Below are 27,903 nucleotides of genomic sequence, written 5' to 3' on the forward strand. Positions count from 1 at the left end.
TGATAAAAGTATATGATGGTCATTCCCATGCTCTATTATGTCTTCTAAGTTGTTGCAGATATTTTTGGGTTGATACCATTTGTTACACAGATTCTGTGCTAAATTTAACAAATTGTTTTACCCCTCGAGAAATGATAGAAATGATCAATAATTACAAAATGAATACCACATTAAGCCACCAAGACCTTGAGGAACACTATAGAAAAATCCATTTGGTATCAAAAACTTTTGACATTTGGAGATTTCTGCAAGAATTGCATTTTTCGGCGATTGGATGGCGAGCACTTGTGTTCTAGAAACTGCTCAGAAACCTCCTTATTATCAATATACATATGGAAAGCCATCCATCCTCTGAATCCCCTCGGTCTATAGTTCATGGCTGTAAAGTTTCATGAGACTGGGATTATCCTAGAATATGAATACAATCGGGCTCATTGGATCCACAAGAGTCTCAGCTTTACAGTCATACCTAATTTGCAATTCCAAGACTGTTGAGGGACCCCAGTATGCAGAAATATTCAAATACACCTTTTTAGTAGAGGTGAAAATAACACATTTATACTGCATTCAAAAAAACTGCATGTTTTCTGCCCAAAATTTAATGTGATTATTATAAAGTCGGCATGTCTGTAAAGGGGAGACTCGTGGGTACCCATAGAACCCATTTTCATTCACATATCCTGGGGTCAGAGGTCAAAGGACCCCTGAGAAATTGGCTATGCCAGTTTTTCCTCGCCAAAATGTAGCCTAACGTTTGCTAACATGACAGGGTTGGTACCAATGGATTCAGGTTTTTTTTAGTTTCATATGATATCAGTACCTTCACTCTAGCTCTAAAACTGAGCCTGCTACAACCTCTGAAAATCATTAAAGCCAGTCGGGATCGGGTCTTAAGGGGTTTTAACTGCTGTGGAACCCAACCCATCTTCATTGTTCATACTGGATCCAGTGACTATTAAACACAGTAATGTAATGGAAAGAAAGCAGAGTTTTGTTTACGTAACACTTTTCACTAACTAATTTATAAGCATCACTTTTACATTATGTCGTAATTTTCACTTTTAATTATTTTGTAAGTTTGCACCAGATCATGTGTCATTTTGTGGCGGTTGCTGATCAGTGCTTACATTGATCATTGTTGTTGTTTTCTGTAGAAGTTGTACAGGAAGGAATTGAGGCCTCCTTTCAAACCGTCAGTCGGAAGACCTGAAGACACTTTCCATTTTGACCCTGAGTTCACCTCCAGAACGCCCACTGGTAACTGAAACACACAAAGACATACATATTCATATATAAACATAAATGTGCTGAGATAAAATAAGACGAGTTCATTAACTGATGAAATTTATCTTGTAGTTGTTAAAGCTGATGATTCATTTTGACTAAATGAGAAATATGAGAAATATTAGTATAATTGTAAAGTGTTGTGCGCAAGTTTGTATCTGTGTCTCTGTGCCCATCCAGATTCTCCCGGCATCCCTCCCAGCGCAAACACACACCAGCTGTTTCGTGGCTTCAGCTTTGTTGCAACGAATCAAAGTCAGGAGCCCAGCGTTGCTACGGTAGCAGCTTCACGTCAGGAGGTGAACAGCATCAACCCAATGGCGAAGGTACGTGTCTTTAAGAAAGCAGCTCATACTCTGTCTCCACATCTGATTAAATTATATACTTGCACATTGATTGATTGGATAACAAACTAACCATGTAAATAAATCACTGAATTGATCACTGCTTTATGAGTTAACTGACAGATAAACCGACTGGATAATTAAGTGATTGGCTGTTTAATCATGCCGACCTTTCTAAACATTACCCTCATAAATCACACTCAACTATTACTACAGAATCTGAAGCAAAGCAATTATTCTCTCACCTAATATACGACTGACACATTTCACTATGACAGATATATGAAGATGTATAATAGAAGAGTGTGTGTTTGTGTGTGATTGTTTGTGTTTCCCGCAGCATCTCAAAGGTGATGTGGCCTTCAGTGACGTTTATGAGCTGAAGGAGGAAGTTGGACAGACAGCGACTTCTGTCAGCAGAAGATGTCTGCACAGAGTTACTGCTGTGGAGTATTCAGTGAAGGTAGAGGACACTAAACTTTACTAGAACCTTTTTAGATATACAACAACATAGAGTGTGCATGGATGAGGCCAACCCGGAAGTTAGCATCACCCTATGACAAAAAGACAATGAGATTTTTCCATTAGATTTTGGATTATTGCAGAAAATACACTCGGTCGCAAACAAACGTTTATGATACGTATATGTTTTGTTCAGCAAGATAATCTCCATGAATGAACACCACTTTTATGATTTTTAGTAAAAAGCTAACGTTAGGCTTTAAACAAACTACACCACAGTCGCATGACTTCACGTCACCACCACTAAGCTAAAGGCGGACTAGTGTTAGGCGTGATGACGTTTAGTAGTCTCATTTAGCGACTTGTTAGCAACCGCATTTTTAAGACATGTAAAAGCTTCAAAATTCACAAGTGGGATATTTACTGACGTATTTTATATCGTAGAACAAAACGTTAAAATCTCTTAAGCTTGTGTTAACCACAGACACAGATTTCAGGCATCTAACTAAAAACCCATTCAAAAAACCCATTGACGTCTAGACAAGGGAACTGGAGGTTCTAACATGCTAACTCATTTGCAGGTTTTAAGACTCATTCCTGCAGCACTCTATTATGATATTCACATTATAATATTATTAAGTATTTTTGAACATACATAAAAAGCATTTACAGTTTTTGTCATAGCATTTCATAGCACAGTCTGACCTCAAACACACATCTAAATCCAATCAACAAAATGTAGCAATTACATTATGTATACGGTGGGCTAGTGATGCATTGTGGGAAAGGATGGGATTATTAAATTGAACCACCTAAACAACATGCTTTGTGCATCACGGCCATCCTGGTGATTTAGAGGTTTAGAAGTTGCATTTGCGTGTCTTTCTCAACATATCCTGTGTGTTTCTGTGTTTGTGTCAGATCATTGAAAAAGCGCGGAAAGATCCATCAGAGGAGATTGAGATTCTGTTAAGATACGGACAGCATCCAAATATTATCACCCTGAAGGATGTAAGCGCAACGCACCCACACATGCTTTTATGTGATTCTTTGTGGAGAAACTCAGTTTTACAGATCTGTCAATTAAATCAACTAATCGATTAGTCGACTAGGAATTTCTTTGGTCGAGGATACCCTAGTTTTTTTTAATAAGCCGTGTGTTTGTGTGTTATAATCCTGTGTGTGTGCTTTTACCATTAGGTGTTTGACGACGGCCAGTGTGTGTCCCTGGTTCAGGACTTACTGAGAGGAGACGAGCTGCTGGACAGAGCTCTGACGGTGCCAAACTTTACAGAGAGAGATGTGTCAGACATCGTCTGCACACTGTCCAAGACTGTGGAATATTTACACTCACAGGGGGTAAAGATATTTGTCGAAACCTTTAACACAAGACTTATTTACATCATTAGACTTGTTTACACTTGCTTGCAAAATACTGTTTGTCTCTTTGGTTTTTGAAGATTGGGTATCAGTTTGAGCAACCACTGAATCACATGTTAACTGTGTGTGTCTTTCCCTTCTTCAGGTCGTGCATCGAGACCTGAAGCCTAGTAACATTCGCTACTCTGATGACAGTGGACTCCCAGAATGCATCAGGATATGTGATTTTGGTTTTGCCAAACAGCTCAGGGCTGAGAATGGCTTGTTGATGACCCCCTGTTACACAGCTACGTTCATGGCTCCTGAGGTACAGTACATCAGTAATCATAATGAGAAGATCTCTCCAACACTTAAAATAATGAATCACAGTAAATAATCCCACCAGGCACTCTATTGAAATGACAACTGTGTGTTTGTGTTCGTGTGTGTGCAGGTTCTGAAGAAGCAGGGTTATGATGCAGCCTGCGACATCTGGAGCCTGGGGATCCTGCTCTACACCATGATAGCAGGGTCAGTTCAAAGTTTAAAAGTGAATGTAATGTCACCACTTTCTGCTAACGCTCCCCCTGCAGCTGTAAACAAGATGTGCTCTAAATAAACTCCCCTGGTGAAATAACAGTGAAGACAATAAGAGACAAAGTGTTTTTTCCCCATGACAAATCAAAGGTTATTGCTTTTTATCTTCTCTGCAGTGGCTTTTTACTGTCTCTAGATTTGTATGATGTCAGAGGTTTTAATTCATTAAGCGTTTTATTCACACCAGTTGTAGATTTTATTATAATTCAGCTGACTTTTGAATTGCTCTCTGTAAAATTTGTATTTTTATTGGCCCAGTTTCAGTCCGTTTGCCAGCAGTTCTGAGGACACAGCGGAGGAAATTCTGGCTCAAATCGGCAGTGGGAAATTCATTATCACAGGAGGGAACTGGGACCTGGTGTCAGACTCTGCCAAGGTTGTTCTTTTTTTGGGTTTTTTTGGAGATAGATACACATGAAATGGTTTTGTTACTGACATCATGGTACTGTCTAAATATACTAATATCACCTATGCATATGTTTAACAGGACATTGTGATGAAGATGCTCCATGTGGACCCTCACCAACGCCTGACTGCCCCCCAGGTACTATTAGTCCCTAATATGACTTAGTATGCTTTATTATGCTAATTTAGATGTCTGCTACTGTAGGTCCATTGATACTATTTTTCATCCTAACTCTGTTTTTACTTACAATCTGTTGACCGGAAACATGATTGAATATATATCAGATTACATACTGTATGTTAGCTTGTTGTATTTTTTTGTATATGAACTTTAGGAGCAGTTTTTGAGAAACGCATCAGGAAATAGTTATTATAATAATCACTTTTGATGTCCATTAGGTTCTTCGTCACCCCTGGATCGTAGACAGAGACCAGCTCTCTGACAAAGCTCTCACCAGACAAGATGCTCTTACTGTCAAGGTCAGACCCGTGTGCACTTGTGTGTGTGTATACAGAAAATATCATCAGAACATCAGACCAAATACTTGTTATTATGTTTCTGTTAGGGCTGTCAATCGATTAAAATATTTAATCGCGATTAATCGCATGATTGTCCATAGTTAGTCGTGATTAATCGCAAATTAATCACATTTTTAATCTGTTCAGCATGTACCTTAAAGGGAGATTTTTCAAGTATTTAATACTCTTATCAACATGGGAGTGGACAAATATGCTTGCTTTATGCAAATGTATGTATGTATTTATTATTGGAAATCAATTAACAACACAAAACAATGGCAAATATTGTCATATTGTGTGCTGACTTGATTATGATTTGCCCCAAACTGCATGTGATTATAATAAAGTTGGCATGTCTGTAAAGGAGAGACTCGTGGGTACCCGTAGAACCCATTTTCATTCACATATCTTGAGGTCAGAGGTCAAGGGACCCCTTTGAAAATTGCCATGCCAGTTTTTCTGTCCTCCTTCCTTTGCTGTTATTACATGAGTTCATGTAGGCATCAGCAAACTGCTGTAATGTGTTTCTGTCCGTCCATCAGGTGGCACTGTCTGCCATGTATTTAGTTGTTGGACAGATTAGACCAGTATTAATATGATATTATATATAGTCTCCTTTTGTTCCACCAGGGAGCACTGTCGGCCACCTACTCTGCTCTGAAGCGCTGCGCTCCTGCTCCGGTCCTGGAGCCTGTTCAGTCCTCCAGCCTGGCTCAGCGGCGAGGAATGAAGAAACTGGAGAGTCCCAAAGTTAACTCAGACCCTAAAGAAAAAGAATAGCCTCAACAATCTGAATGAAACTTGAAAGAAACTAAACATGCCACATAATTAAAGAAGACGTACTATTTTTGAAAAGCCTAAATGTTGTTACAAAGTGCTCCTTTGGACTAAGCCTAATTAACTAAAGCAGTCCACTAGCACTGGCATCAGGACTAGTTTCAGTTCACTTAATTCAAAGTGTAAATTTTAAACCTTTTAAATTTTAAACTAATCTATTACTGTGCAATATAACATTCATCATGTGCACCTGCACATAAAATGTGACTTTGTCCGATCCCTCAGTTGTCCTGCGGGTATTACAAGCTCAGTTCAAAGTTTTTTCATAGTTTGGTCATCGCTATTAAAACTGATCTGCAGCTGATATTCAAAGACACATGGACACACGTTTACATCTTTTTGGTCATACATGGTCAGAATACAATTAGAGCTGTATAGTAGTGCAATATACACAGACAAATTGTCCATTCCTGTAGAAGCTCCAGCAGCTGAACGTAGGGACAAATTAGTCTGGTCACCGAAATCAGAAAAAGCATTAATCAGTGCCACAAACAACATGCCAACTAGTCGGTTTACTTTAGTTTTCATATTTAGCACATACATGTATGTCAGCAGGAGTTCATGCCATGCATTAATACCGTCTTCCACATGAATTGCTCTAGCATAACAATTATTTGAATGAGGTACTCTCACTCTGATTATTACATTTTTTCCTACAATCAATCCTCTGAGTTCTACAGAGTTATGCATGTTAAAAATGTAAATATCCTACCAAAGGGAATCATTAAGTTAACTATGCCATTGAAGTCTTATTGTTCATACTATGCTTAATAATTTCACTGTATGTATTGTTGTCTTCCATGAATACCGCCTTTGACTATTGTAAAATGTGTTGTTAAATGTATCACTGCTGCACAGATCAGATGGAACAGTGAGCTCCGGAGGTATTTATGTTGAACGTAGTTTGTTGTGTTTTTTCATAACATATTCCAAATGTTATTTGGCTTAAGAGTAGTCATATAGATGCAGGGAAACTCTTTGGTAAATGTCTCTGCAGCCTGTACTACTTTGTATTATTAACCCAGCATTCAGTGTGATAGATCATCTTTCAGTGTGTGTTCGAGTAGCTGCCGGTACACTTCTGTTTGCTGTTAGTGTCTGAAAGCCAAAATGTTTGAGAAGCACTGTGTCAGAGGATTGTATATATATACTGTCTATTGCTGCTGCCCTGATTGTATCTAATAAGTTGTGCAATCACAAATACGAGGTAAGACTGAACAGGGTGTTTTGCAGACATGAGTAGCACACTTTGCGTTGTACAGTTTACCAGTAGGAATGTAGATTATGATGCTCTACTATGAATACATACCTACTGGTCAGAGGTGAAACAAAACATATTGTGACGTGTATAACCAATAAGCACTGTAGCAGAGATACAGTCATTCTGTACATATTATGTTTGCCGATACACAGGCTGTATGTGTTGTGACGCGCTGCACAACTGTGAGAGGTGGAGCTGGGACAGATGCAATATGCAATATGCAGATAAGGTTGTAGATATTGTGTTGTACAACAAAGGTAAAGCTGTAAATATTGTTTAAATTGTACATATAGTGTTGTACAACTATCGGCAAGCAGTAAGGCTGTATATATTGTGTTTGCAGATATATAGAGATTGTACATATTATATTGTGTTGTGCATCCATTGCTCAGAGTGTACATACTGTCTATACCTGGCCAATCACTGGAATTATTGGCTAGAATGCCAAAGTTTTACAAATAAAGGAAAAGAACAGAAATGGCACTGAAATGAGTAAAGAGTTTGTTTAAAATCATATTTATGTACCGGCATGTATTTACTACATTTTCTAAATGACAACAGGCCTTTTTCACAGCAAACATTTTGACTTGTCATACAGGAAAAACACAGGTGGTACTAATACCATTAACGATGGCTTTGTTCTGATCTAGTGTCCCAGTAAGTCTTGTGACAGTGAACCAGCATGCACAGGAGAGTGCTGCAGGAATGAGTCCTAAAACCCGGAAATGAGTTAGCATTTTAGCACATCTGGTTCCCTCGTCTGAAAGTCAATTAATTTTTTGAATGATTTTTTAGTTAGATGACTGAAATAAGGTCTGTGATTAACACAAGCATAAGAGATTAAAACATTTTGTTCTACGACATGAAACACGTCAGTATGAATATCCCACTCGTGATTTTGCAGCTTGCCTAAGCACAAATGTGAAAAAAAATTTCCCCAAATCGGTCAAACATAAGAAATATGATATGATAAGGTAATGGATGTATCTCAGAAACTAAGGAGCACAATCAAGTATTTGGTATCTATGAACTCATAACAAGTTGAATATCAAAGATATGCACACATATGTAGTGTGAAAAAAATATTTCATACGGAAAACATTTAATAAACGCAATGTTAGCATTTTCCCAAATTTTTCAAAAATCCTGACATTGACAATTAATAAAAGTGTGATTTTCAAAGATGCACTGGTAGATACTTGCCCAAAGTACATATATACGTGCCAAATTTCAAGACTTTTGACTAGTCAGAACAAATATTGTGGCATATTTCTTTATCATGGTAAATATAGTCTTAGCACAAATGGGTTAAAATACTATAAAGTAGTAAAATAGTAACAATTACTTTCAGATATAGGCCTAAAATTATTTTGAAATAAACTGAAAATTTTGTCTGATTGGATGGATTAAAATACATACAAGAGGATGACTAATAACTATGAAAGGTGGAGGAAATCACTTGCTTTGTCTTTGATTTGTGTGAAATGTAGTATTAGTCGGTTACTGTATCTTTCTCTCTATCCATGATAATGTGGCAGAAAGCCACTAGATGGCAACCAATCACAGCCTGTGCTCTCACTCTCTCTTTCTATTTCTTAGCAGAAGTTGTCCCTTAATCCCCAAAAAAGAAGAAGCAAAGAACACTTTAATTTATATCAACCACCGGGCTCACACTCTGTTCCATAAAAGCTTTTAGCAGGCGCTGAGCTGATGTGTCAGGTGGGTGTGGCCGGCTCATCAGCCCTGACATTTAAGTGCAGTAGTGCTCAGAGCAAGAGGGATTGTAGGATATGAGTAGATACAGATGACAAGCCCCCCTGCGATGATGATTGCAGTGGAGTGACAAGAGGAGACCAAACAACAGATAGAGGAAGGAGAAGGTGTCGGGAGGGGAGTCGTGAAAGGCAAAAGAAAGAAGAAGAGCTTTGAGAAACAATAACTCAACCCAACAATTACAGCTTTGTCAGAATTTATATTATCTTTCATGAAGGAGGAACTTCTAAATGTATTGTCTCATCTTATTAAAACACACGTCATTTATATTCTGTTGCAAGTTAATATTGCCACACTTGCTTCAACAAATCATTTAATCTTAGTTCGACATACAATCAAATAGTTCTCGTGTCAGGTTTTGGTCTTTAGTCTTCCTTAAAAATGAGCACATGCAAGTTAAATTAATTAAAATAATGAAAAGATAACCGGGTTTGCACCTGGCCATTCTTTAACCAGACAGCCAATGTTCAGGTCCTTGTAATACCAAACTGCCTAAGTGTCCTTGAGCAAGTTACTGAATGATTACCCACTCTAGAAGTGCTGTTTTGTAACACGACGTGACCTCTGACCTTTCTGCAAAGGGAAGAAAGTGAAAAGACATTTACGCTGTGTTCCAAATCACACTTTTTACTTTTAGTACGTACTGCAGCTGCCCTTACAAAGTAATTACTGTAGCATGCAGTTTGCATACTGAGACATACTACTTCTTTATAACATTGTGCCTTGAACTTTGACCCTCTTGCTCATATATCCGCTATGCAAAGGATTGTGGGTCAGAATAGCATGAAAAGCATGCTGTTTGCATACTGTAGTAGGACATCCTGGTATTGTTGGCATACTGCATTTGACATACTATGTATTGGGACATAGTAAATATTTTTCTGGTGTACTAAATAGTATGGTAGTATGGGTATTGGAATGTACTGTGAGTGTGTTTTGCAGTCTTCCTCTCTCTCTTAAAGAATAAAGAAATTGTGTGTATGCTTCATATTTATATAGTGATAACAGACGCACCCCTGTTAAACGTTATTGACACAAAATGGATGAAGGAGAATATAAATCAAAGACACTTCAATCGCTTCAGTCTGTTGGTAGCATTGCAATCATAGCCTTGATTTATTATTGGTCTGTGCAATAACATACAAAACTAGACTTTCACACTGATGTTTGCAAGGCCTGTGATTTCACTCGCTCAACTGGTATTTATTACTCGTCATTCTGCAGAAATTTGACCAATGAATAAGGTCTCTTTTGAACTTTTACGGCAGATGTTGAAGCGTCCCCTCCCCATAATTTGGCTGATGTTTCAGTTTAATTAAAATGTACAAGATTGCTCAATATTCAAGATGAAGACAAAACACCATCAGATCAAGTGAAGAAATGATTGGCAGCAATCCGTAGAATATGTAGACATTTATCCCTGCGATGAACTAAAGCTCCACATGTCTACTCCACAACTAACAAGCTTCAACTCATCATCTGGTACACATTTCAATTTGAGTACTACAGGAGGGACAGTCATACTGCCCTTACTGTAGAACAGAATATGTAGAATACTGTAGAAAAAAAGTGTTAAGTACTAATTTCTGCATCCAACATATAAGAAGCATACAGGAGCAAAGGGTACTATTTATCATAGTTGGTAGAAGAAAACGTTGTCCTTGAGGTTATTACAAAGATGTCATGCATCACATTATAGTTTGCAGGATTAAAAACTAAATAGGTGATGCTTATTTATTCAACAGAGCACTACAAAACTTGGATTTGACAACATTTGCACATGATAAATGGAAATACTGCAAAAATATTGCAATATCTATCACTTGACTACTGCTGAAAACAAAATTATTGGACTATTATCAGTATTTGTTTTCTGGAACACTTGGACAACACTTTATATTTCAAACAACCAGATGGGAAATGATTTTCAATGTTGCCTGTTAATTTATGAGCGAAGTGATTAGACATAGTTCTCTGCAGAAAGCAGAGCAGTCTAGTGGAAGGCCATCTCCAATTTAACATTTTCTGTGAAGGCAACAAAAGCTTATTAATGTTTCGCATTTAGTTATGGAGGATGACGCAGGGTACTGATGTGTCTCCAGCCGTACTGGCTACAACATAAGTGAAGATAAAGATGGACGTATGAAGAGCAGATGACTGATTGAATTGGTTGTTAAATGTAAATTGCAAACACTCCCTTGTGTATCTGTATCTGTTCCTCTCAACATTCCTCTTCAGTCACACAACAGTTCTGAAGACAAGCGACACACACACTCTGACAGGGACGGAGATCCCACCACCTATGGCACTGGGTGCGCACACACACACACACACACATACATAGACCCACGGACACCCTGTGGCACTACAGCTAGACCTGCCACTCGGACGTTCACCGAATCAGACGGACAAATCTCTAACAGACGGCTCCTGACAAAGAGATTATCACCGTGACAGGAGAAGTGTGTGCAGCTGTGGGTGGTGGAGTTTACAGCGGGGAGGTGGGGGCGGGGAGCGAACTCTTTGTGCATTCACACATTTGGCTCTTCTCTCTCACCGTGCCGGCGTTCGGAGTCAAAGTCAAACTTACTTCAGTCTCTGCAAGATACGCACTAATTGTCCATCTTATGTGTGTCTGAGAGACAAAAGAGAAACACATATACAGTAAACATTGACATTGAGTTATTTTATTGTGTATTATAGGCCAAAAGGTCAGTTACTCTACAGGACAATGGTGTTAACTGGAGGATGTCGTGAGATCAGAATAAGACATTTGAAACATGCAGGAGGTTACCTGAGCTTCTGCTAAACACTATCATACTCTACACAGACACATAAAGGATTTTTACTGGATTAGACTGAACTTTTATTGGAGATACTGTACGTCAAACTCATTTTGTGTGTCTGAGACACTTGTTTGCTTGTTGTTTTGCTCTACAATACAGTGCATCACAACGTGCCTCACTAATAGTCAGTGAAGAACATTTCAACCATCTACATAAAACATGCAAAGTCCCTATATAAATTGTGCAAAGAGATGTTCAATCCCTTTTTATAAAGAAAAGTTTATGAATAACCCCCCCTGCACAAATAGCCTCTGAGCTCCTTATGCATGCTGTGTCACACATCACCATCATCAGCAACATATATCCAACGCAACCTTTGCAATAATGCAGCCAATTTAAGCAGTCAATGCTCTGCCCACTAAGCTCCATCGCTCGATTGCAAGCTCTTCTGTACAATTTCTGCTGTTCATATAGGATTTCTAAAGCAGGCTTCACTGCCAACAAAACTTCAGAAAGGCTTTGTAGAGGCATGCAATGTACAGCGCAATTTTTCCAAATCACCAATACATACATGTAGGTACAAGGGAATAAGATATAAAGTTAAGAGATAAGGGGATAACAATGTCAAAACTAAATAGAACCTCTACTGTAGGTATTTTTTAACTAAAGAGTACCTATACAACACTCATTGCATTTAGAAAAAAATGTGCATGTAAATGAAATACAAGCAAATCAATACGAGTAACTAAAGAAACACATTTGAAAGCATGCCGTTAAGCACTGCAAATACAGGAATATCAAGCAAAAACAAAAATGCTGCAAGTCAACAATGACAAAATGGATGTTTCTAGGGAACACCAAAAAGTGATGAACGCCCTAATTACTAAATGTCTGTCTCTATGGTTACTATCTTTAGTAATATCAGACTCATGCAATCACAAACTAAAATAAACATTGTTAGCTCATTATAATTGATGAGTGGTCAACTTCAACAAATTGTACGTTGCATGACATGCAGTGTAGGACACAGACTGTATGTGTTGTTATATTGGTGAACGTGTTCCTCATTTGTGTGTGTGTTTTATTTAGTTGCATCGTTTTCTAAATATTGTGAAAGATGTTTTCTTTATGTGCATGATTTTTCTTTAGTTGCAGTGCATTGAGCTCTCTCAGCCACCGTACTGTATGAGGGCCACAACATTGCACACCTTACTTTAATTATATGTTTTACAAATAAGAGGAACTAAAGAGGGACAAACAGGATAAAAACAAGAAAGAGAAGATGCTATACATAATGTCTACACTAATGACTTTCTTTTTTTATTCTAATCATTTTAATTTAATTGCAAATTTGTAAATCTACAAAAACGGATGAGTTCAGAATTATCTTTATTACATTAATAATTTATAATCACAAAATATTTAACCAAGAATGCCACCAACATGTGCTCTAATTGCATAAAGGTACCAAGCAGCCACTGTGGATGAAATGGTTGATGGGACACAGTTTGACATTTCCTGGCACAGTTTTGAGCAAACCACAAATTGCCGCAATAATGGTGATATAATCATGTAATCCAAACACAAATACACTCGCGAGTCAAAGGTGCCAGTGGAGGATAAGTGAAGCTCTGCAGAAAGTCAATTAATCTTTGCAGTGGGTCCCCCCTTCCCTCCACCCTGCTTAAAAGCTTCATTTACCTCCTATGGAGAAGAGATAGAAACACCATTAGTGAGATGATGGCAGGACTAGAGAGGGGAAAGGAGAATCTCACAGTTGGATGAGCTGAAACAGTATAGGCCCCCGTCTCCTCAAAAAGTGTGTGTGCGCGAAAAAGGCGAGAGCATCTTCTGCATGGGTGAGCTCAATTAGGTGCTATCTTGATTATCAAAGGTAGTGGCGTACAACTTTTAAGACGGAAGTGTGCCTCAAATGCTGGGGATGGCAAAGGGTGGGCTGACCTGCAGAGTCCGACTTAGAGAGTTGGACAGATGACAGTGGAGACGTGGCTGAGGGGCTTCCTGCAGCAGAGAGGTGCTATGCAAGGCGTACATTAGGGAATAAGACCCAAACCATTATTTCCATATCTAAGCTGATGTCTTTGTGCATCTATGTGTGTGTGTGTGTGTGTGTGTGTCAAATGGGACCCCAGCTGGATAAATGATATTCATGTGTGTTTACATGCACGCGTTTGGGTGTGTGAAATGCCAGTGAGCATATAGGCTCTGCTTCACTGAGCTCGGCTGGCTACTGGAGCACAATTGGGGGTCTCTCTGTGTGAAAGAGGTCACAACACACACACACACACACACACACACACAAACACAAATAAGGAAGTTTGGCTGAATACTCAAGACTCCGATAATCAAACAGTATGCAAATCAGCAAGTTCCTTTTTCTATGCAGAGACAAACAATCCCCATATGAATGCCCGAGTTAGAATAAGTCGCTCTACGGATGCTACTGGAATTAATGTAACATATACATATCACAATATTGTTGCTTTATTTTGTATATTTCTTGACATTTAAATTCAAGCCACCTGAGCTCACCAGTTTTGTAAGTCAAGGTGCAACATGCTCCATCCTCTCCCCGCTGATCTTAATTACTGTTAGGTCTGATCTCAGGGCAGCAGGGCTTTACTTGGGTTAATAAAGTTGCTGTTAAAGGAAGGTCAAGTTTAATCGGCAGGCAGAGAATGGATAGCAATACCCGGGGCTGAAGACGTGAAGGGGTGAAGTACAGGCGGCAGGCCCAGTCTCCATCTTGTTAATTACAAAGAGCTTCAAGTGTCGACCCTGAGGACACATACAAGCCAATAACATGCGTGCCGTTCAATATGTGCTCTATTACATGCTCCGTGCTGCTCCTTCAGGGGATAACAGGCCCCGGGCTGACATCAGGATTGTCAAATTAATCACTTAGGAGTCTGCAAACAGCACCAAAGACTAGCTTCTCTTCATGTGAATCTCTCCTGCCATGTGAATGCGTCTGTGTGCCTGTTTGCACTAGTCTAGTGTGTAAACAAATGTTTTGTCCCAGTTAACTAGGTCCCAGTCGGACCAAACCTATTTGGCATTGGTCCGCTGATGCCGGTGTGTGCACGCGTTTTGGTCGCAGCAATAGCCTGTATATGCGGGCATATGTGTGTGTTGTGAATGTGGCAGCCGGGGGATAGCATGCTGCTGTTGCTGACACTGGGCCTGTCTGCCTGGTGTGCCCCTTTCTGCACCAGTAGAGCTGGCACTGCCTCCTGCCTCTGCCCAGCCGACTCGCAGTGCGCCAGCTGGGCGCTACCAGGAGAGGCCCTGCAGAGAGAGGACGCAGGTCAGCCGTGATAGAGGCATACAGAGAGAGAGAGAGGTGTGAGCGGGAAGGTTTGGATACAGAGAAGGGATACAAACATACTGGGAGAGGGAAGGGACAAGATAACCCCGAGAAATAACTCCTTACTTTTACACTTTTTGGAAGTACCATCATTATGACCTTTTAGATTTTCTTCTGTTTCTTTTTTGTTTTTTTACATTGCACCTATATTTTAAATGGTATATATACTGTCATATACTGACACTTTGTCAGACCTCTCAGTGGCAGTAAACATGTGCTTAATGTTGTGAATCAAACAAAAACATTTGCTTAGGATTAGGCAATAAAACCACTTAGTTAGGTTAAGGAAAAAACAACATGTTGGCTTAAAATTACTACGTTTTTACAGTACAAATGTGACTTGATGTTGTGAACACGAGACACAAACAGCGGTCTCCTGGATGAAAGCCTTGTGTTTGTTCTCATCCACCACCCCTCCTGCCCGCCCTGTGTGTGTCTTTCGCTCTTTATAATACTCTATAATAATATACTATAATAATCACCGCAGCACTTTCGCGTTTACTGTTGCCGCGGATTGGTTTACATTGTAGTTAAAGGAAAGCCCGGTGCGTCTGCTACCACCGTGAAAGGGTGCCTTGTGCAGCGGTATTGAACGCCGACGCCTTTGATAAAGCGTCCGTATGTGACACCCTGGGAATGAGAACGGTCTGGTAATTCATAACATTTATGTTATTACTTGTACTTCTCAAGAGCTCTACCTACACTGTATCTGTAACAAGCTGCAGAAAATTACTTTACATCTTTGAAAAATCTCCTTTGCTTAATTGACGAATTATCTTGCATATGCAGACACATTTTTATCAGCAAAAGTCCAGGTTCAGGCAAAAACACTTCTAACAATTAGCTTCCATTATTTTTGTTTATTTAAATGGACTCAAACTTATCAAAACCTGTAATGGATACAGCTGCTTATCCAATCCTGCTGTACATAGTAGTTAGACTGTCAGGTTGGGTAAATAAGCACTAAGATAAAGATGTGTTGTATTGTGGGAAAATAGGTTGTTCCATTTAACAGGTTTATTCCAGTTCTATCAGTCAATTAGGCCAATTTCACGTCACCTCCTCTGTTTGCATATTTGTCGCCTCCTTGCAGCCTGCAGTGAGGTGGGACAAATGAGGATTCATCTTTGTAACAGCTGATGTAAACTACTATTTGTAAAGGACACAAAGGGTTGACAAAGATGTCAAGAATCTTTGTAAATTGTAACTACAAAGGAATTATGCATCTGCTCCATTCTGACATTTTCAAATGATATAAAAAGAGGTAATGTAAGACACATATGCTCATTTGGTGCTTGTGAACAACTCAAGAGGAGTCAGGCTCCCTGTTTCTTGGTTTGCTCATCCATGTGTAAATAACATGTTTTGCAATGTACAGTGATTAGGGGAATTAGAGACCTGCTTAAGAAAATCACAGTGTGTGCTCATCCACCAGGAAGTAGGAGTGCTGCTATGTACAATGTCAGACATTGACGCTGGGCTGTGTGATTTTTTCACATAATGAGTTATTCACATAGTTATTTAAACTAACTTTTAATTATTTTCTTAAAAGTCACGTCTTAAAATGACCAACTTAGTTTTATTTACATCTTGCATATGCACTTTTGTAAAATTAAGCAAGTGAAGCTCTAACTGTGGCTTCATCCCACATCCAAAATTGATGTTTCTTGAAAGTTTCAACTTAAAAATGGATGATAAAGAGATGGTAAAGTTTGCAATGAACTAAGAAACAGACCAGGTAGGTGTAGCATAACGATACTGATCTGGATTTAGCACTCTCCAGCACTCTTGTCCCTCTGGTCAGTCTACAAACTACTTTATCAAGGTGACAAACAACAGCACAAGCATGTCAAAGGTCGCTGACCCTTTCACTAGAGCCTTAATCAGAGAGATTTGCAGAGGACTAAATAGAACAAAATCCAGGTGAAGTTCAGCATAACCCAAGAGTGCACAAGAAAGTGACAGAACCAAGACTCAGGCAACAAAACCACTTAGTTTGGTTTAGGAAAAAACAACATGTTTGGGCTTAAGACTAATACGTTTGCACATAATGTGATTTGACGTTGAGTACACAGGACACGGATGATCAGTTGATTATAAAGTGGAAGTGAAACGTAACGGGACATGTACAGCGGTCTCCTGGATGAGGGGCTTGTGTTTGTTGGACTCATCCACCTCCTCTCCCACTCGCCTTGTGTGTCTCTCTCACTCTTTAAACTACATCACCACAGCACTTTCTCTTATCATTTACTGTTGCCGGAGATGGGTTTACATTGGACTTAATGGAAAGCTTGGTGCGTCTCATAATGGCGCTAAAGGGTGCCTTGTGCGGTGGTATAGAAGGCTGACAGCCGTGAGAAAGTCTCTGTATTTGATGCCCTTGGAATGAAAACGGGCTGTGTATTCTGATGCCTTTCTTTGCAGACCTGCAGGTACCAAAACATTTCTGAATATAGAATAAAAGTGTCTAACCCATGCTTGATGAGGAGGAAACACTTCCGACTGAGAGGGGAATCTAACACCAAGGAAGTTAGGAAGTTATTTTTGGCACAACATATAGATGCCAAATGCATGTAACCCTGCTGGCTTAAAGGACAACAGCTGGTCGCCAACACCTCTACCGTCACATCACTACTGTATGTCGTCCTATAGCTCAAACCCAACTGTGCTGGCTTTGACTTTGCGGAGCCGCTAGGCCGTCCCTTAAGGACAAGAATCAATGGAGAAGTCATTACACCACTAAGAGCAAAGGCCCTAAACACCCTCACCTCCTTTCTCCTTCTACTCCTACCCTCCTGCCCTACCACAGACACTCTCCGAGCACCCCACCCTATAGCCCGCGCCTTCTCCAAAGCGGCCTCTCTCCCGCCCCCTTCTCCGCGGGCTCTGGGTCTCTGGCTGGGGCAGGCTGGCACAGCTGTGCCGGGAGCCGTGCTGTCACAAGCGGTTAGGGTGACAGCCACTCACACTTCATAATGTCCCTCTCACAGGTCACCGAGCGACAAGCTGGGTCACCTCGCTCCAGCAGGCAGCCCCAGGGGAAACAGAGTGCCCCCCCACCACCACCTCTCCATCAAAATCCCCCCCCCAACCCACCCTCCATCCCTCCACCCTCCATCCCTCCACCCTCCTATTGCCCAGGAAAATAGAGAGACAGGAGGGGGCAGGTGGAGGGAAGAGGTGCTCTATTGAGGCTCCAAGCAGCTCTCCACACCGGAGACTTCGCCAGGGTCACGATTAGGGTGGGCACGCCACTGCTAGTTCCTCTGATATAGACGATGCTGGCAGCGTAAGTTAGGTTCAGTGCGAGCTGCTTAGATGGTAATTGTAGACCTCAGAGGAATATGATGATGTGCTGCCACTCTTGATACTGTAGGTCTTTAGGTAATGGTGTGGAACGCGATGAAAACAGTTGTCACACAATCATGTCGTACAACACAGCTACATCAAAGTTAATTAGATCAACTGTGATAAAAAGTTGTATTATTCATAGGAGGAATTCTGTCTTAAAGTGGGTTTGATTTTCTTGTCATCCTCCATATGGGTTAGGGGATGGTATGAACTTGGTAATGACCATAGGAGAGCACCATATGCTCCTGACGTCTGCCATCCAACTGTCATTAATGTGCATTACCTCTGCACTCAACCACATTGTGAAGTCTAATCTGATAGCAATACTGAACAGACAACATTAAGATTCACATTAATGGGCTCCCACTGACGGCCCCTCTAATTGGTTTGCCATTTTCACCTAATGCACAGCTTTCGGGTCATTTCTATGCCCATCTGAATATGTCAATTGAAGTGACTTGCCCTTAATGATTCTTATCATATCTGTAATATTAAATTACCTTTAAATGAAATAGTTAGACGTGAAAAGGTGTAGACTGTATGCGTGAGAACTGCACAGAAAGCCAGAGAACAACAACAATGTGTTGTTCACCAAAGTGTTTTCCTTCTTCATGCACTAACAGACGGCAAGTTAAGCATGTGAATTTGGGGCCAGATAAGCTAATTGGATGCAATGCCTGCAGTTGGCTTCAGCTGTGAGTGAGAGGCCTCATACCTAATTCCCGTTATTCAAACAGTCACACCCTGAGAGCGGTTAATTCACTGAAGGTGCGCACACACCCACTGAACAATGTGTAGCAATTAATTTCGCTCTCCCTCCCACATCTGGCGCTTCGGTGTGACCCTGCCTCTGCTGTGCCGTGTCGCTCAGGCTGGGCAAGCCTCTGCAATTTCACACGTAGAGGACCCCAATGAAACGTGAAAAGAATATGTGGCATTGTTAAATTGCATTAAAGAGTTTAAAACAGTAGATATGTGCACCCCCCCTCCCCTCCCCTTCCCTCCACGCTCCCAAGAAAACAAAGCAGTAAATGTGCTCAAATGCTCAGTGACGAAGCGTGACATAATGTAATACGCACCGAGGGTGCGTTTTCACAAAGGGGAAAATTGCATCATGATGCCCCATCCAATCATGATGTATACAACTCAGGAGAGGGAGATGAACTTGATGCCACAACAAGAGTCTCGCTAACTGGACTGTCAGGCGCCTCTGGGTCACGCATCAACATGTCCCAATTTATTTACTGTATTCACATTATCCTCAGAGTGAAGCGCAGAGTGAATCTCAACAAAAGTCAGAAATGCAATTACCATTGAAATGATTAGTCAATTAATTAATTTATTGAGCTGATGAAACAACAAACAACAATTTTTCTAATCAATTAGTCATTTAAGACATTTATCAAGCAGCAATTATAAACTTTAACCGTTTTAGCATCTCATATGTTGTGATTTGCTCTGCTACTGTGTTTTGTATGAATATAAATTAAAAATCTTTGTTGGTTGGACAAAACAAGAAATTTGGAGACGTTAAAGGTATAAACAAATAAACAGCTTGCACACTGCAGGGCTCCAATGTTCATTAATTTATGGCTCTTCATCAGACTACTTGAGTCTGAGAGCAGTTGTGCACGAAACGTAACTGTGCAATAAATTAGTGAACATTAGCCCTGCAGTGCGCAAGCTATTTATTTGTTTATTCCATGATCTGCTCACCTTAAAGGGGAACTACGCCCATTTTCAAAATTCATACATGTTATTCATATGGTCTAAGACAATCCAAAACATATAAGTAAACATGAACAACTCTCTCCCAAATCAAAAAAGAGCGCTAAAACTCAAATTTGTGATGTCACAGGGTATAAAGTGTGGAACTGCTACATAGACAATGAATGGGGAGAGATGTTATAGATGACACTGAGAGCACCCAGGGGAATGCTCTGAGCATATGGGAACATTTTCTGTTTCACAACTGAGAACACTATGTAAGGGATAATGTACAGCATGCCGGTCATTGTGGTGAAATATACCCCGACAGGGCGATGCGGCACGCCGACACGAAGCGGAGGGGTCTTTGCATCGCCCTGAAGGGGTTTATTTCACAACAATGACCCGATAGCTGTACATTATCCCACTTATTACACGGCTACTTACTAAGAAATCAACAATTTGACACAAAAATGGTACTCCAGAGTCCAACATCAGAACTGTGCCCATAGCAACGGTCTTTTATACATAGTAACGGTCTGCTATATATATATATATATAATGTAATATACTAGACTGTAGAACGCTTTGATTGAACAATCAGAATCGAATATTCAACTAAGCCGCATAATAAAATAGAATAAAGCTCATTTGGGTATAAAATAGAAAACAAACTTCCTGTGGGTCAATAAAATCAGGCTCCCATTCATTGTCTATGGAGCAGCTCCAGACTTTATACCCTATTACATCACAAGTTTGAGACTTACCCCTGGTTTCTGGCTTTGAGAGAGAGTAGCTCATGTTCAAAAATATAGAGTGACTTTTCCTAGGCCATAGAAAACACATATTGGATTTCTTAATTTTGGTGGTGTTCTCCTTTAAGCTCAGCACCTGCCAGTTTTTTACATGTTTTACAATGTTTTTGTTTGTACTGTGCATACACAAGTGGACGCACATGCATCTGCACTTTTCGCTCACAGACAGTTAGTGGTGGTAATGGGCAAAGCAGTGTAGCAATGCACCAACAAAGGCAGTACAGAAGACTGCTAGCTACTAAGCATGAAAGTAAACATAAAATATTTTTTAAAAATCATCTTTTTATAATATTTTATGAAGACGGAAATTCACTCAACGCATTTGTTTGACATCAAGTTTATACCAGACGGCAAACTCCGGGTCTGAAAAGTGAGGCCAAAGTGCCTTAAACTTGCATTATTTCTAATAGCCAGCAGGGGGTGACTCCTCTGGTTGCAAAAATAACTGATTGTATAAGCCTATGCGAAAATGACCCTACTTCTCACTTGATTTATTACCTCAGTAAACATTGTAAACATGAGTTTATGGTCTCAGTCGCTGGTTTCAAGTCTTCTTCAATACAGCATGATGTTCATTTAGTAAATTATGGTCCAATTTAGAGTCAAATAGACCAAAAAGCAGGGGATGCTTTAGGGTGTGGCTACCTTGTGATTGACAGGTCGCTACAATGGTGTTGTCCGGTCTGGGAGTTGTCCATGTTTTCATCTTAGAACTTTAACCCTTTCACAGTGTGTTTTCAGTTCATGAAAGTTATTATTAACTTTTTGGTCAGTTAAAATGTCCTATTCAGCGTTCGGTTGTACTTAGCTCCACTCTCTCATGTCACTTCTGGTTGCAAAACACCAAGATAGTGATGGTCAAAAACCAAACCACTTCTTATACAGTCTATGGTTTATACTCGTTTTTGTGGGAAAACACATTTGTTTGAAAACTCTATTGTGCACCTTTAACTTGGGCTCAGTGATTGTGATGGGCATTTTTTACTTTCTTTCTGACTAATCAATTAAATGATTAATCAATCAGAAAGGAATCAAGAGAAATCGATAATGAAAGCACAGGTAACAGAAGCTCATCTGTTGATTTTGAAGTCTGCATTTACTTTTCATATTTACTTCTTCTCCTTTCCCCGGACACACCATCTCCTCCTCTACACCCCCTCCCTCTCTCTCTCTCTCTCTCGCTCTCTCTCTCTGTGTGCCACTGTGCCAGTCACCCTGCTCTAGGGCTCTGGAGATATTTCAAACATATCTGGGAAATCAATCTTACAGCAAACTGAAGGAAAACATCGAATGTCATTGAGCAATAAGTATGAAGCCTGTCAGAGGTAGAGCTGAGGGCTGGGCCTGCGGCGAGTTAGGCCTGCCAGTGTCCCAGTGAGAGGCCTCGTCAGCTGGGCCCCCTGCCTCTTCACAGAGGCACACACACACACACACACACACACACGCACACACACACACACACACACTGACAGAACATTAAAATGCAGTTTATGCTGTTATGGCATTTTTGGTTCACACCACTTTCACCTCAACTATACGTCCCTAAAATGCAATTCTCATATGCCGTGTATTGTTTCTCTCTTTTTTTATCATAATCAAATCAAGTTTTGAAAATAAACTTGCTGCATACGGATTATTTAAATGTTAAATGTGCAAAAAGATGATTGATTGTGGCACAACATAGGGCTGTACAATAAATCAATTAGGGCTGCAATTAACAATTATTCTCATTATCGATTAATGTGACAATAATTTTCTCAATTGATTAATTGTTTTTGTCATAGTCCATTACACTTTCCCAAGTCCAAGGTGACGTCTTCGTATGACTTGTTTTGTCTGACAGTCCAAAACCAAAATGATATTCAAGTTACTGTCATAAAAGACTAAAAAAACAGCAAATACTCACATATGAGAAGCTGGAATTTATTTTTATTTTGGCATTTTTGCTTTAAAAGTTGTTGGTGATTTACTTTTTTCCCGAACTGTTCCAGCTTTAAATTAAATATTATCAGGTATCTACTTTAAATGGAACTATATTGTGACAATTCCATCACATTGTTAACTCTGCCAAGGCCTAAGGCCTAGGAAGGAGGTTATGTTTTCACCAGTGTTGGTTTGTCCGTTTGGAGGATTACTCCAAAAGTCCGAGATGGATTTGAATGAAATTGCACAATGAACAATCCATTCGGTTTTGATGGCGATCCGCCTTCGGGATTTTTTTTTTAATAACTCCGATCAGCCTGTGCATTAACACCACAGGCTTTAATACATGTGCAGTGTCACCCAGCTCTATGCTTCTGCCAGCTTTCTTCATCAAACATGGTGACATTACAGTTTACTTTGACCAAGGCATATTTGGTGACTGAGTGACGACGACGCTTTAGGTGAGTTTTATTTTGTTTCTGACCACTTCCACTGAAGTGATTTCACAATGCTCTGCTATGCTGCTCTGCCACGTAAATCTGATCTCAACATAAACAACATGTGGATGATGGAGCAAGCTGAACGGCATACGGGGGGGGGTATATGAAACGACGTACATGAAACCTGCCTTGGCGGAGGTCTGCGCTCTCCGAGTGCACTTCTAGTTATCATTATAAAAACGTCTGATGTCCAAATTAATGATTCCAGGCAAATTGTAATAAAAAACAAAATTCTTCTACACGTGAGAATAGTTTTGTCTCATATAACTACTAGGATATATACTGAATTTAACCATCAAACCCAGCCCTCACAAAAAAAACGCCATGCTCTGAATGTGGATGTTTTAGGGGTTATCCTTTACATCTAGCAGAGGCTCTCGGGCAGTTACGCAGACATGGGAAACATGAGAGAGGAAGATGGATTTCAGAAGGCAGGAGGGGAGAAGGGCAGGAGAAAGGGAGAGACCAGGCCCAGACAGACAAGTGAAGGGAAGCAGAAGTTGATGAAACAAGATGTCACCATTGATGGGTCATTACACCCAAGTAAGCATGGGACACTAGCTGGGCCTGCACTGACCCCCCCCCGTCTCTCTTCCTCTCTCTTTTTGTCTCCCTCTCCGACAAGGAACTACATATTGCCTCAGTTTCTCACTTACACTTTTAAGGCTCTGAGGCGATTATCCTCACGGTACGAAAAATCACTGCAGTCCAGTGTCACGGCGCTCCTAATTGGCCCTCTTACATCCCCATACACGTGTGTTTACATCTCCAGGTCAATTGAATTAGGCCTTATAATGAGCCTGGGTGCTGAATATCTAACGCAACTCAGCACATTGAGGCATAAACCGGCACAAATCAGGTGAATCCAGTTAAGAGTGTTTACACTTTACAGCACATGCATCCAGTATTTGTCTCGCGGTCCCTTGTTGCACCCATCCTGTTGCTCATTATCAAGCCTGCCTGAAGATCAGGGCAACGGCGTCTATGATGCCACATCAACGGGTCGAGGATATGAGACCAAAAAAGCGACACTAATCTACAAATCCCTAGTGTGAGAGTTTAATTGTAAAGCTCAACCATTATTTGTTTTAAAGCTTACTCATTATTTGGCGACTACACACACACAATGTCCATATCACACAGCCACTGACCACATCCCTGAGATGAGCTAGTTGGGACGTGAGGATGCACGAAGTGAGATGTTAATATATGGAAGAACTTTAGGTGCTATTATTACGTAAAAACAAAGTCTGGATTTGTTTGTGTGAGGGATGAATTAGTGATCTGACAGTGATTTAGAGTGATAATGAAGTGTTTGTTTCTGTGGATGGAGCCTGGATAAGCTCTGTGATGTGAATACGACAGAGTGGGATAAGGATTTGATGGTCCTTAGGCTGTTCAGTGGCAGAGAACATAGAGGTTATCGTTTAAGTATCAGTGCTGGAGCAGATACAGTAGAGCCACTCGACTGTGAAATGTAAGGTTTTATGTGTGTTCACTGTCCTGCATCAGCTATACATTATTCTGATTGCACCGTATAATGAACAGAATATAGACAAAATGAACATAAAGGCTAATTAACGAGCTTTGTTTATTTACTTTACATGCAATTAGTTCATTCTTATATGTCAAAAAGTGTTCATTGTGGATGTAGATGTGTTATGTTCAGTGTTTGTGTGTTTTCTACATTATATATAAGCCAACAAACATTACTTTGACTCACAAAATAAAACCATGTGTAATGTGCATGCAACAATTTGACCCAAAAATCTCTAACCCGAGCCACGCCATCTCTATCAATCAAATGAAAAATACCAAACTAATGTAGTCAGTGTCGGATAAGAGTTTCAGGTTGTCGCAGCCCAGAGGGACCTCACATCAGCCTTCATGTGTGCATTTAGACTAGTGAGTGGAACTAAAACCTGGCCCGCGAAACCAACACGCCTGGGCTCCACTGGGACACACGTAAGCGACAATAACAACCAAATTAACCATGCACACGCAGGCGTGTTGAGCTGATATCGGTGAGCCGGGGCTCAGTCAGTCAGTCAGTGGCCCCGGGTCCAATCTGGTCCACTGATTCCAGCGACTACAACGAGCCATCATGCAGCCAGGATTCTCTACTGTGAAATTAGACCGGGGTGTCAAAGTGGAAAAACCAAATAAGCATGAGGTTGAAACGCGGTATCACGCTCTCTCGCCTGTCTCATTCCCGCACCTCGACACCGTCAAACTCGATAAAGAAGAAAATTGTCCACGATCAGAGGTATCTTGGTTTCTCTGTTGTGACTAATGTGCCATCTTTGCCTCAAGCTTGTTGAAATACTGTCTCCTTTAACTTGAATTATTAAGCCATGCACACATCTCTCAACCAACAAAAGAGAACAATGAAAGCAGTTTGAAAACCAGAGTGAAACTTATTTTCTCACTTTTCTAAGCATTTCCGATTTTACGTCAAGGTAACAAAGGTCAAGAGATATAATGAACAACTGAGTGACTTTTTTAACTTCCTCATTAGTGTATTTCTATGTATTTCTTTGTGTCATTTTTACATTTATTTTGACAACAGAGGGATCCCTTGTTGGCTACATTCTATCAGATATCTTTCTGTCCACAAGCAATCCTCCTTTGACCCTCGACCTGCAGCTGCCTTCATGCTGGCAACTCTAATAGCATCCCATCCACAGAGACCTGACTAACACTGCTTGATCCACACACACACACACGCACTGAGACTTAGTTGAAACACACAGAGGTCAAAGGTGTATTATAGAACAAAACACACATCAACAATCACATTTCTCCCCACCGAAGGAACTTTTTCATGCTCTTAAAAAAAACACACACTGTGAGGAACAAACAACACACACACACACACACACACACTGACACCTCTCCCTGTTACCTTAACCTTTTGGGCCTTCGCTGTCTTGGTGGCATCTGAAGGTGGAGACTCCAATTTTAGTATCCATGACCACACACACTCACACAGCAGCTGAAACAGTCAACATGGGATGGCAGAGAGCTGGTCTACAACACTCTCACCACACCAGGCCTAGTTATACTCTGCCTGTTTGAGGTACACTGATTACTGATATTACATACACACACACACACACACACACACACACTACCTTCACTGCAGGGTATGTGTAAACTCACCATGCAGAAGCAGGTCGCTGCATTAAACACAAGCATATGCTAGCAAGGAGTCTTGCTATGATCTTGCACACAGCACTCCACTAGACTGGGCTTCAGTACGCTACACTTGTCTGTATTCCACTGCATTACGTTGGGCAGAGCAGGCTAATGGTAGCTGATGCACTGCCACCACAGTGTAACAAGTGCAGGGCCTTGCTAGCAGGATGCTATAGGCTAGGCTAAAGCAAATCAAGGCCTCCTGCAGTCATTGGTGTGAGAGCCCATTTTCACAGTTCACACCCGACCTGCTAATGGCTGATCATTCATTCACGCTCTCTGTTGATTGTGCAGGCAGGGGGTTGGCCAATCGTACAGTTCGCTAATGTACCGTACATAGTGAGGATAATCGGCGAGAGCAATAAGCATACTAATGTTCTGTTGGCCATGAAAACTGAGGTCTGGTAATCTGGGAATATTTTAGAGCAGGATCATCACATGAGTTGTGTGTGAGTTGCAGGTCGGGACGGTAATGGACATTAAGTTTTGATCGAACTTTTAAACTTTCAATTAGGGAAATCTAGGATGCACAGTACTGAAAAGTGTATCATTGTATCGTGCCCATCTCTGATGATGATGTCACAGTTTTAAGTTTTACTGCAAAAGGCCTTCCACCATTTTTGTAATTTCCAGCAGTGGAGTTTTTATATTATATTCTACACATGACACTGAACACAGACCTCTGTTTCTGCACTCACTGAAGGACATTAACTATTTAGTTTGCAGTAAATATTGAAAACATGCATGTATTTTTGCATCCATACTTTTCATTGTTCCTATGGCAGGTTGATGTTTGATTGATCTGTAAAAACAAACCGAAGATACTGTATCTCTGGAAACTCTAGTGTGACCAGTTTTGGCTGTTGGCACATTGGCCTACAGTACAGTATCCAGAATAGTTTTAGTATCAATCCTGATAGAATAGGGCTAATATATTTCTAAGCATTTTTTTTTAACAATACATTGTCACCCTTCGCGAAATCCACTGATGATTTTGTAATAGAAATAGAAAAGAAAATACTTTATTGTCTATTTAATGCATACAAAAGGCAGACATTTGCCATTGGTTTGCATGTGCAAAAACTGATAAATAAATGAAAGGAATTTTTCCAATTGCCAAACATTGACATCTTGCATATGTGCTCCTGCTGAAGCCAGTTTCTGCACCAAATCTCATTACGTTTCAGACTTTTCAACACTGGGCTCTTTTTTTGGCAAAACCTGTTCTATGGCGACACAATAAACTGGTTAGCAATCTAGAGCAGATTGGCATTTTGATGGTGTGATGCAAAGATTGAGTGAATTTAACTTATACAATAGGCAGGCTGCCAGGGCATAGAATCAGCTGACTGGGGCGCTGAATTACCATGAAAATACCATGTGAGATACATACA

The 27,903-nt window shown here is 40.4% G+C and overlaps 1 protein-coding gene and 1 long non-coding RNA gene across 2 annotated transcripts in view; one reads left to right on the forward strand and one right to left on the reverse strand.

The window, feature by feature from the left end:
• rps6ka2 (ribosomal protein S6 kinase, polypeptide 2) overlaps window positions 1-7,551 on the forward strand; it is a 22,382-nt gene extending 14,831 nt beyond the window's left edge. Inside the window, exons 12-22 of the mRNA XM_037754448.1 lie at window positions 1,155-1,257; window positions 1,465-1,610; window positions 1,969-2,091; window positions 3,012-3,101; window positions 3,291-3,449; window positions 3,616-3,777; window positions 3,904-3,980; window positions 4,305-4,422; window positions 4,534-4,590; window positions 4,851-4,931; window positions 5,601-7,551. Of these exons, the coding sequence (XP_037610376.1) occupies window positions 1,155-1,257; window positions 1,465-1,610; window positions 1,969-2,091; window positions 3,012-3,101; window positions 3,291-3,449; window positions 3,616-3,777; window positions 3,904-3,980; window positions 4,305-4,422; window positions 4,534-4,590; window positions 4,851-4,931; window positions 5,601-5,750 (1,266 nt within the window). The 3' untranslated portion in view covers window positions 5,751-7,551. The remainder of the gene's footprint in view (window positions 1-1,154; window positions 1,258-1,464; window positions 1,611-1,968; window positions 2,092-3,011; window positions 3,102-3,290; window positions 3,450-3,615; window positions 3,778-3,903; window positions 3,981-4,304; window positions 4,423-4,533; window positions 4,591-4,850; window positions 4,932-5,600) is intronic.
• On the reverse strand, window positions 1,129-26,696 carry LOC119479184. Its single transcript, XR_005204634.1, has 3 exons — window positions 26,474-26,696; window positions 5,622-5,733; window positions 1,129-1,261 (listed from the first exon to the last, which is right to left on the reverse strand). It is a non-coding gene; the product is annotated as an uncharacterized LOC119479184 (long non-coding RNA).
• Between the last annotated feature and the right edge of the window lie 1,207 nt (window positions 26,697-27,903).

Source organism: Sebastes umbrosus, chromosome 2 (genome assembly GCF_015220745.1).
Source record: "Sebastes umbrosus isolate fSebUmb1 chromosome 2, fSebUmb1.pri, whole genome shotgun sequence".
In the NCBI taxonomy this organism is placed as follows: Eukaryota; Metazoa; Chordata; class Actinopteri; order Perciformes; family Sebastidae; genus Sebastes; species Sebastes umbrosus.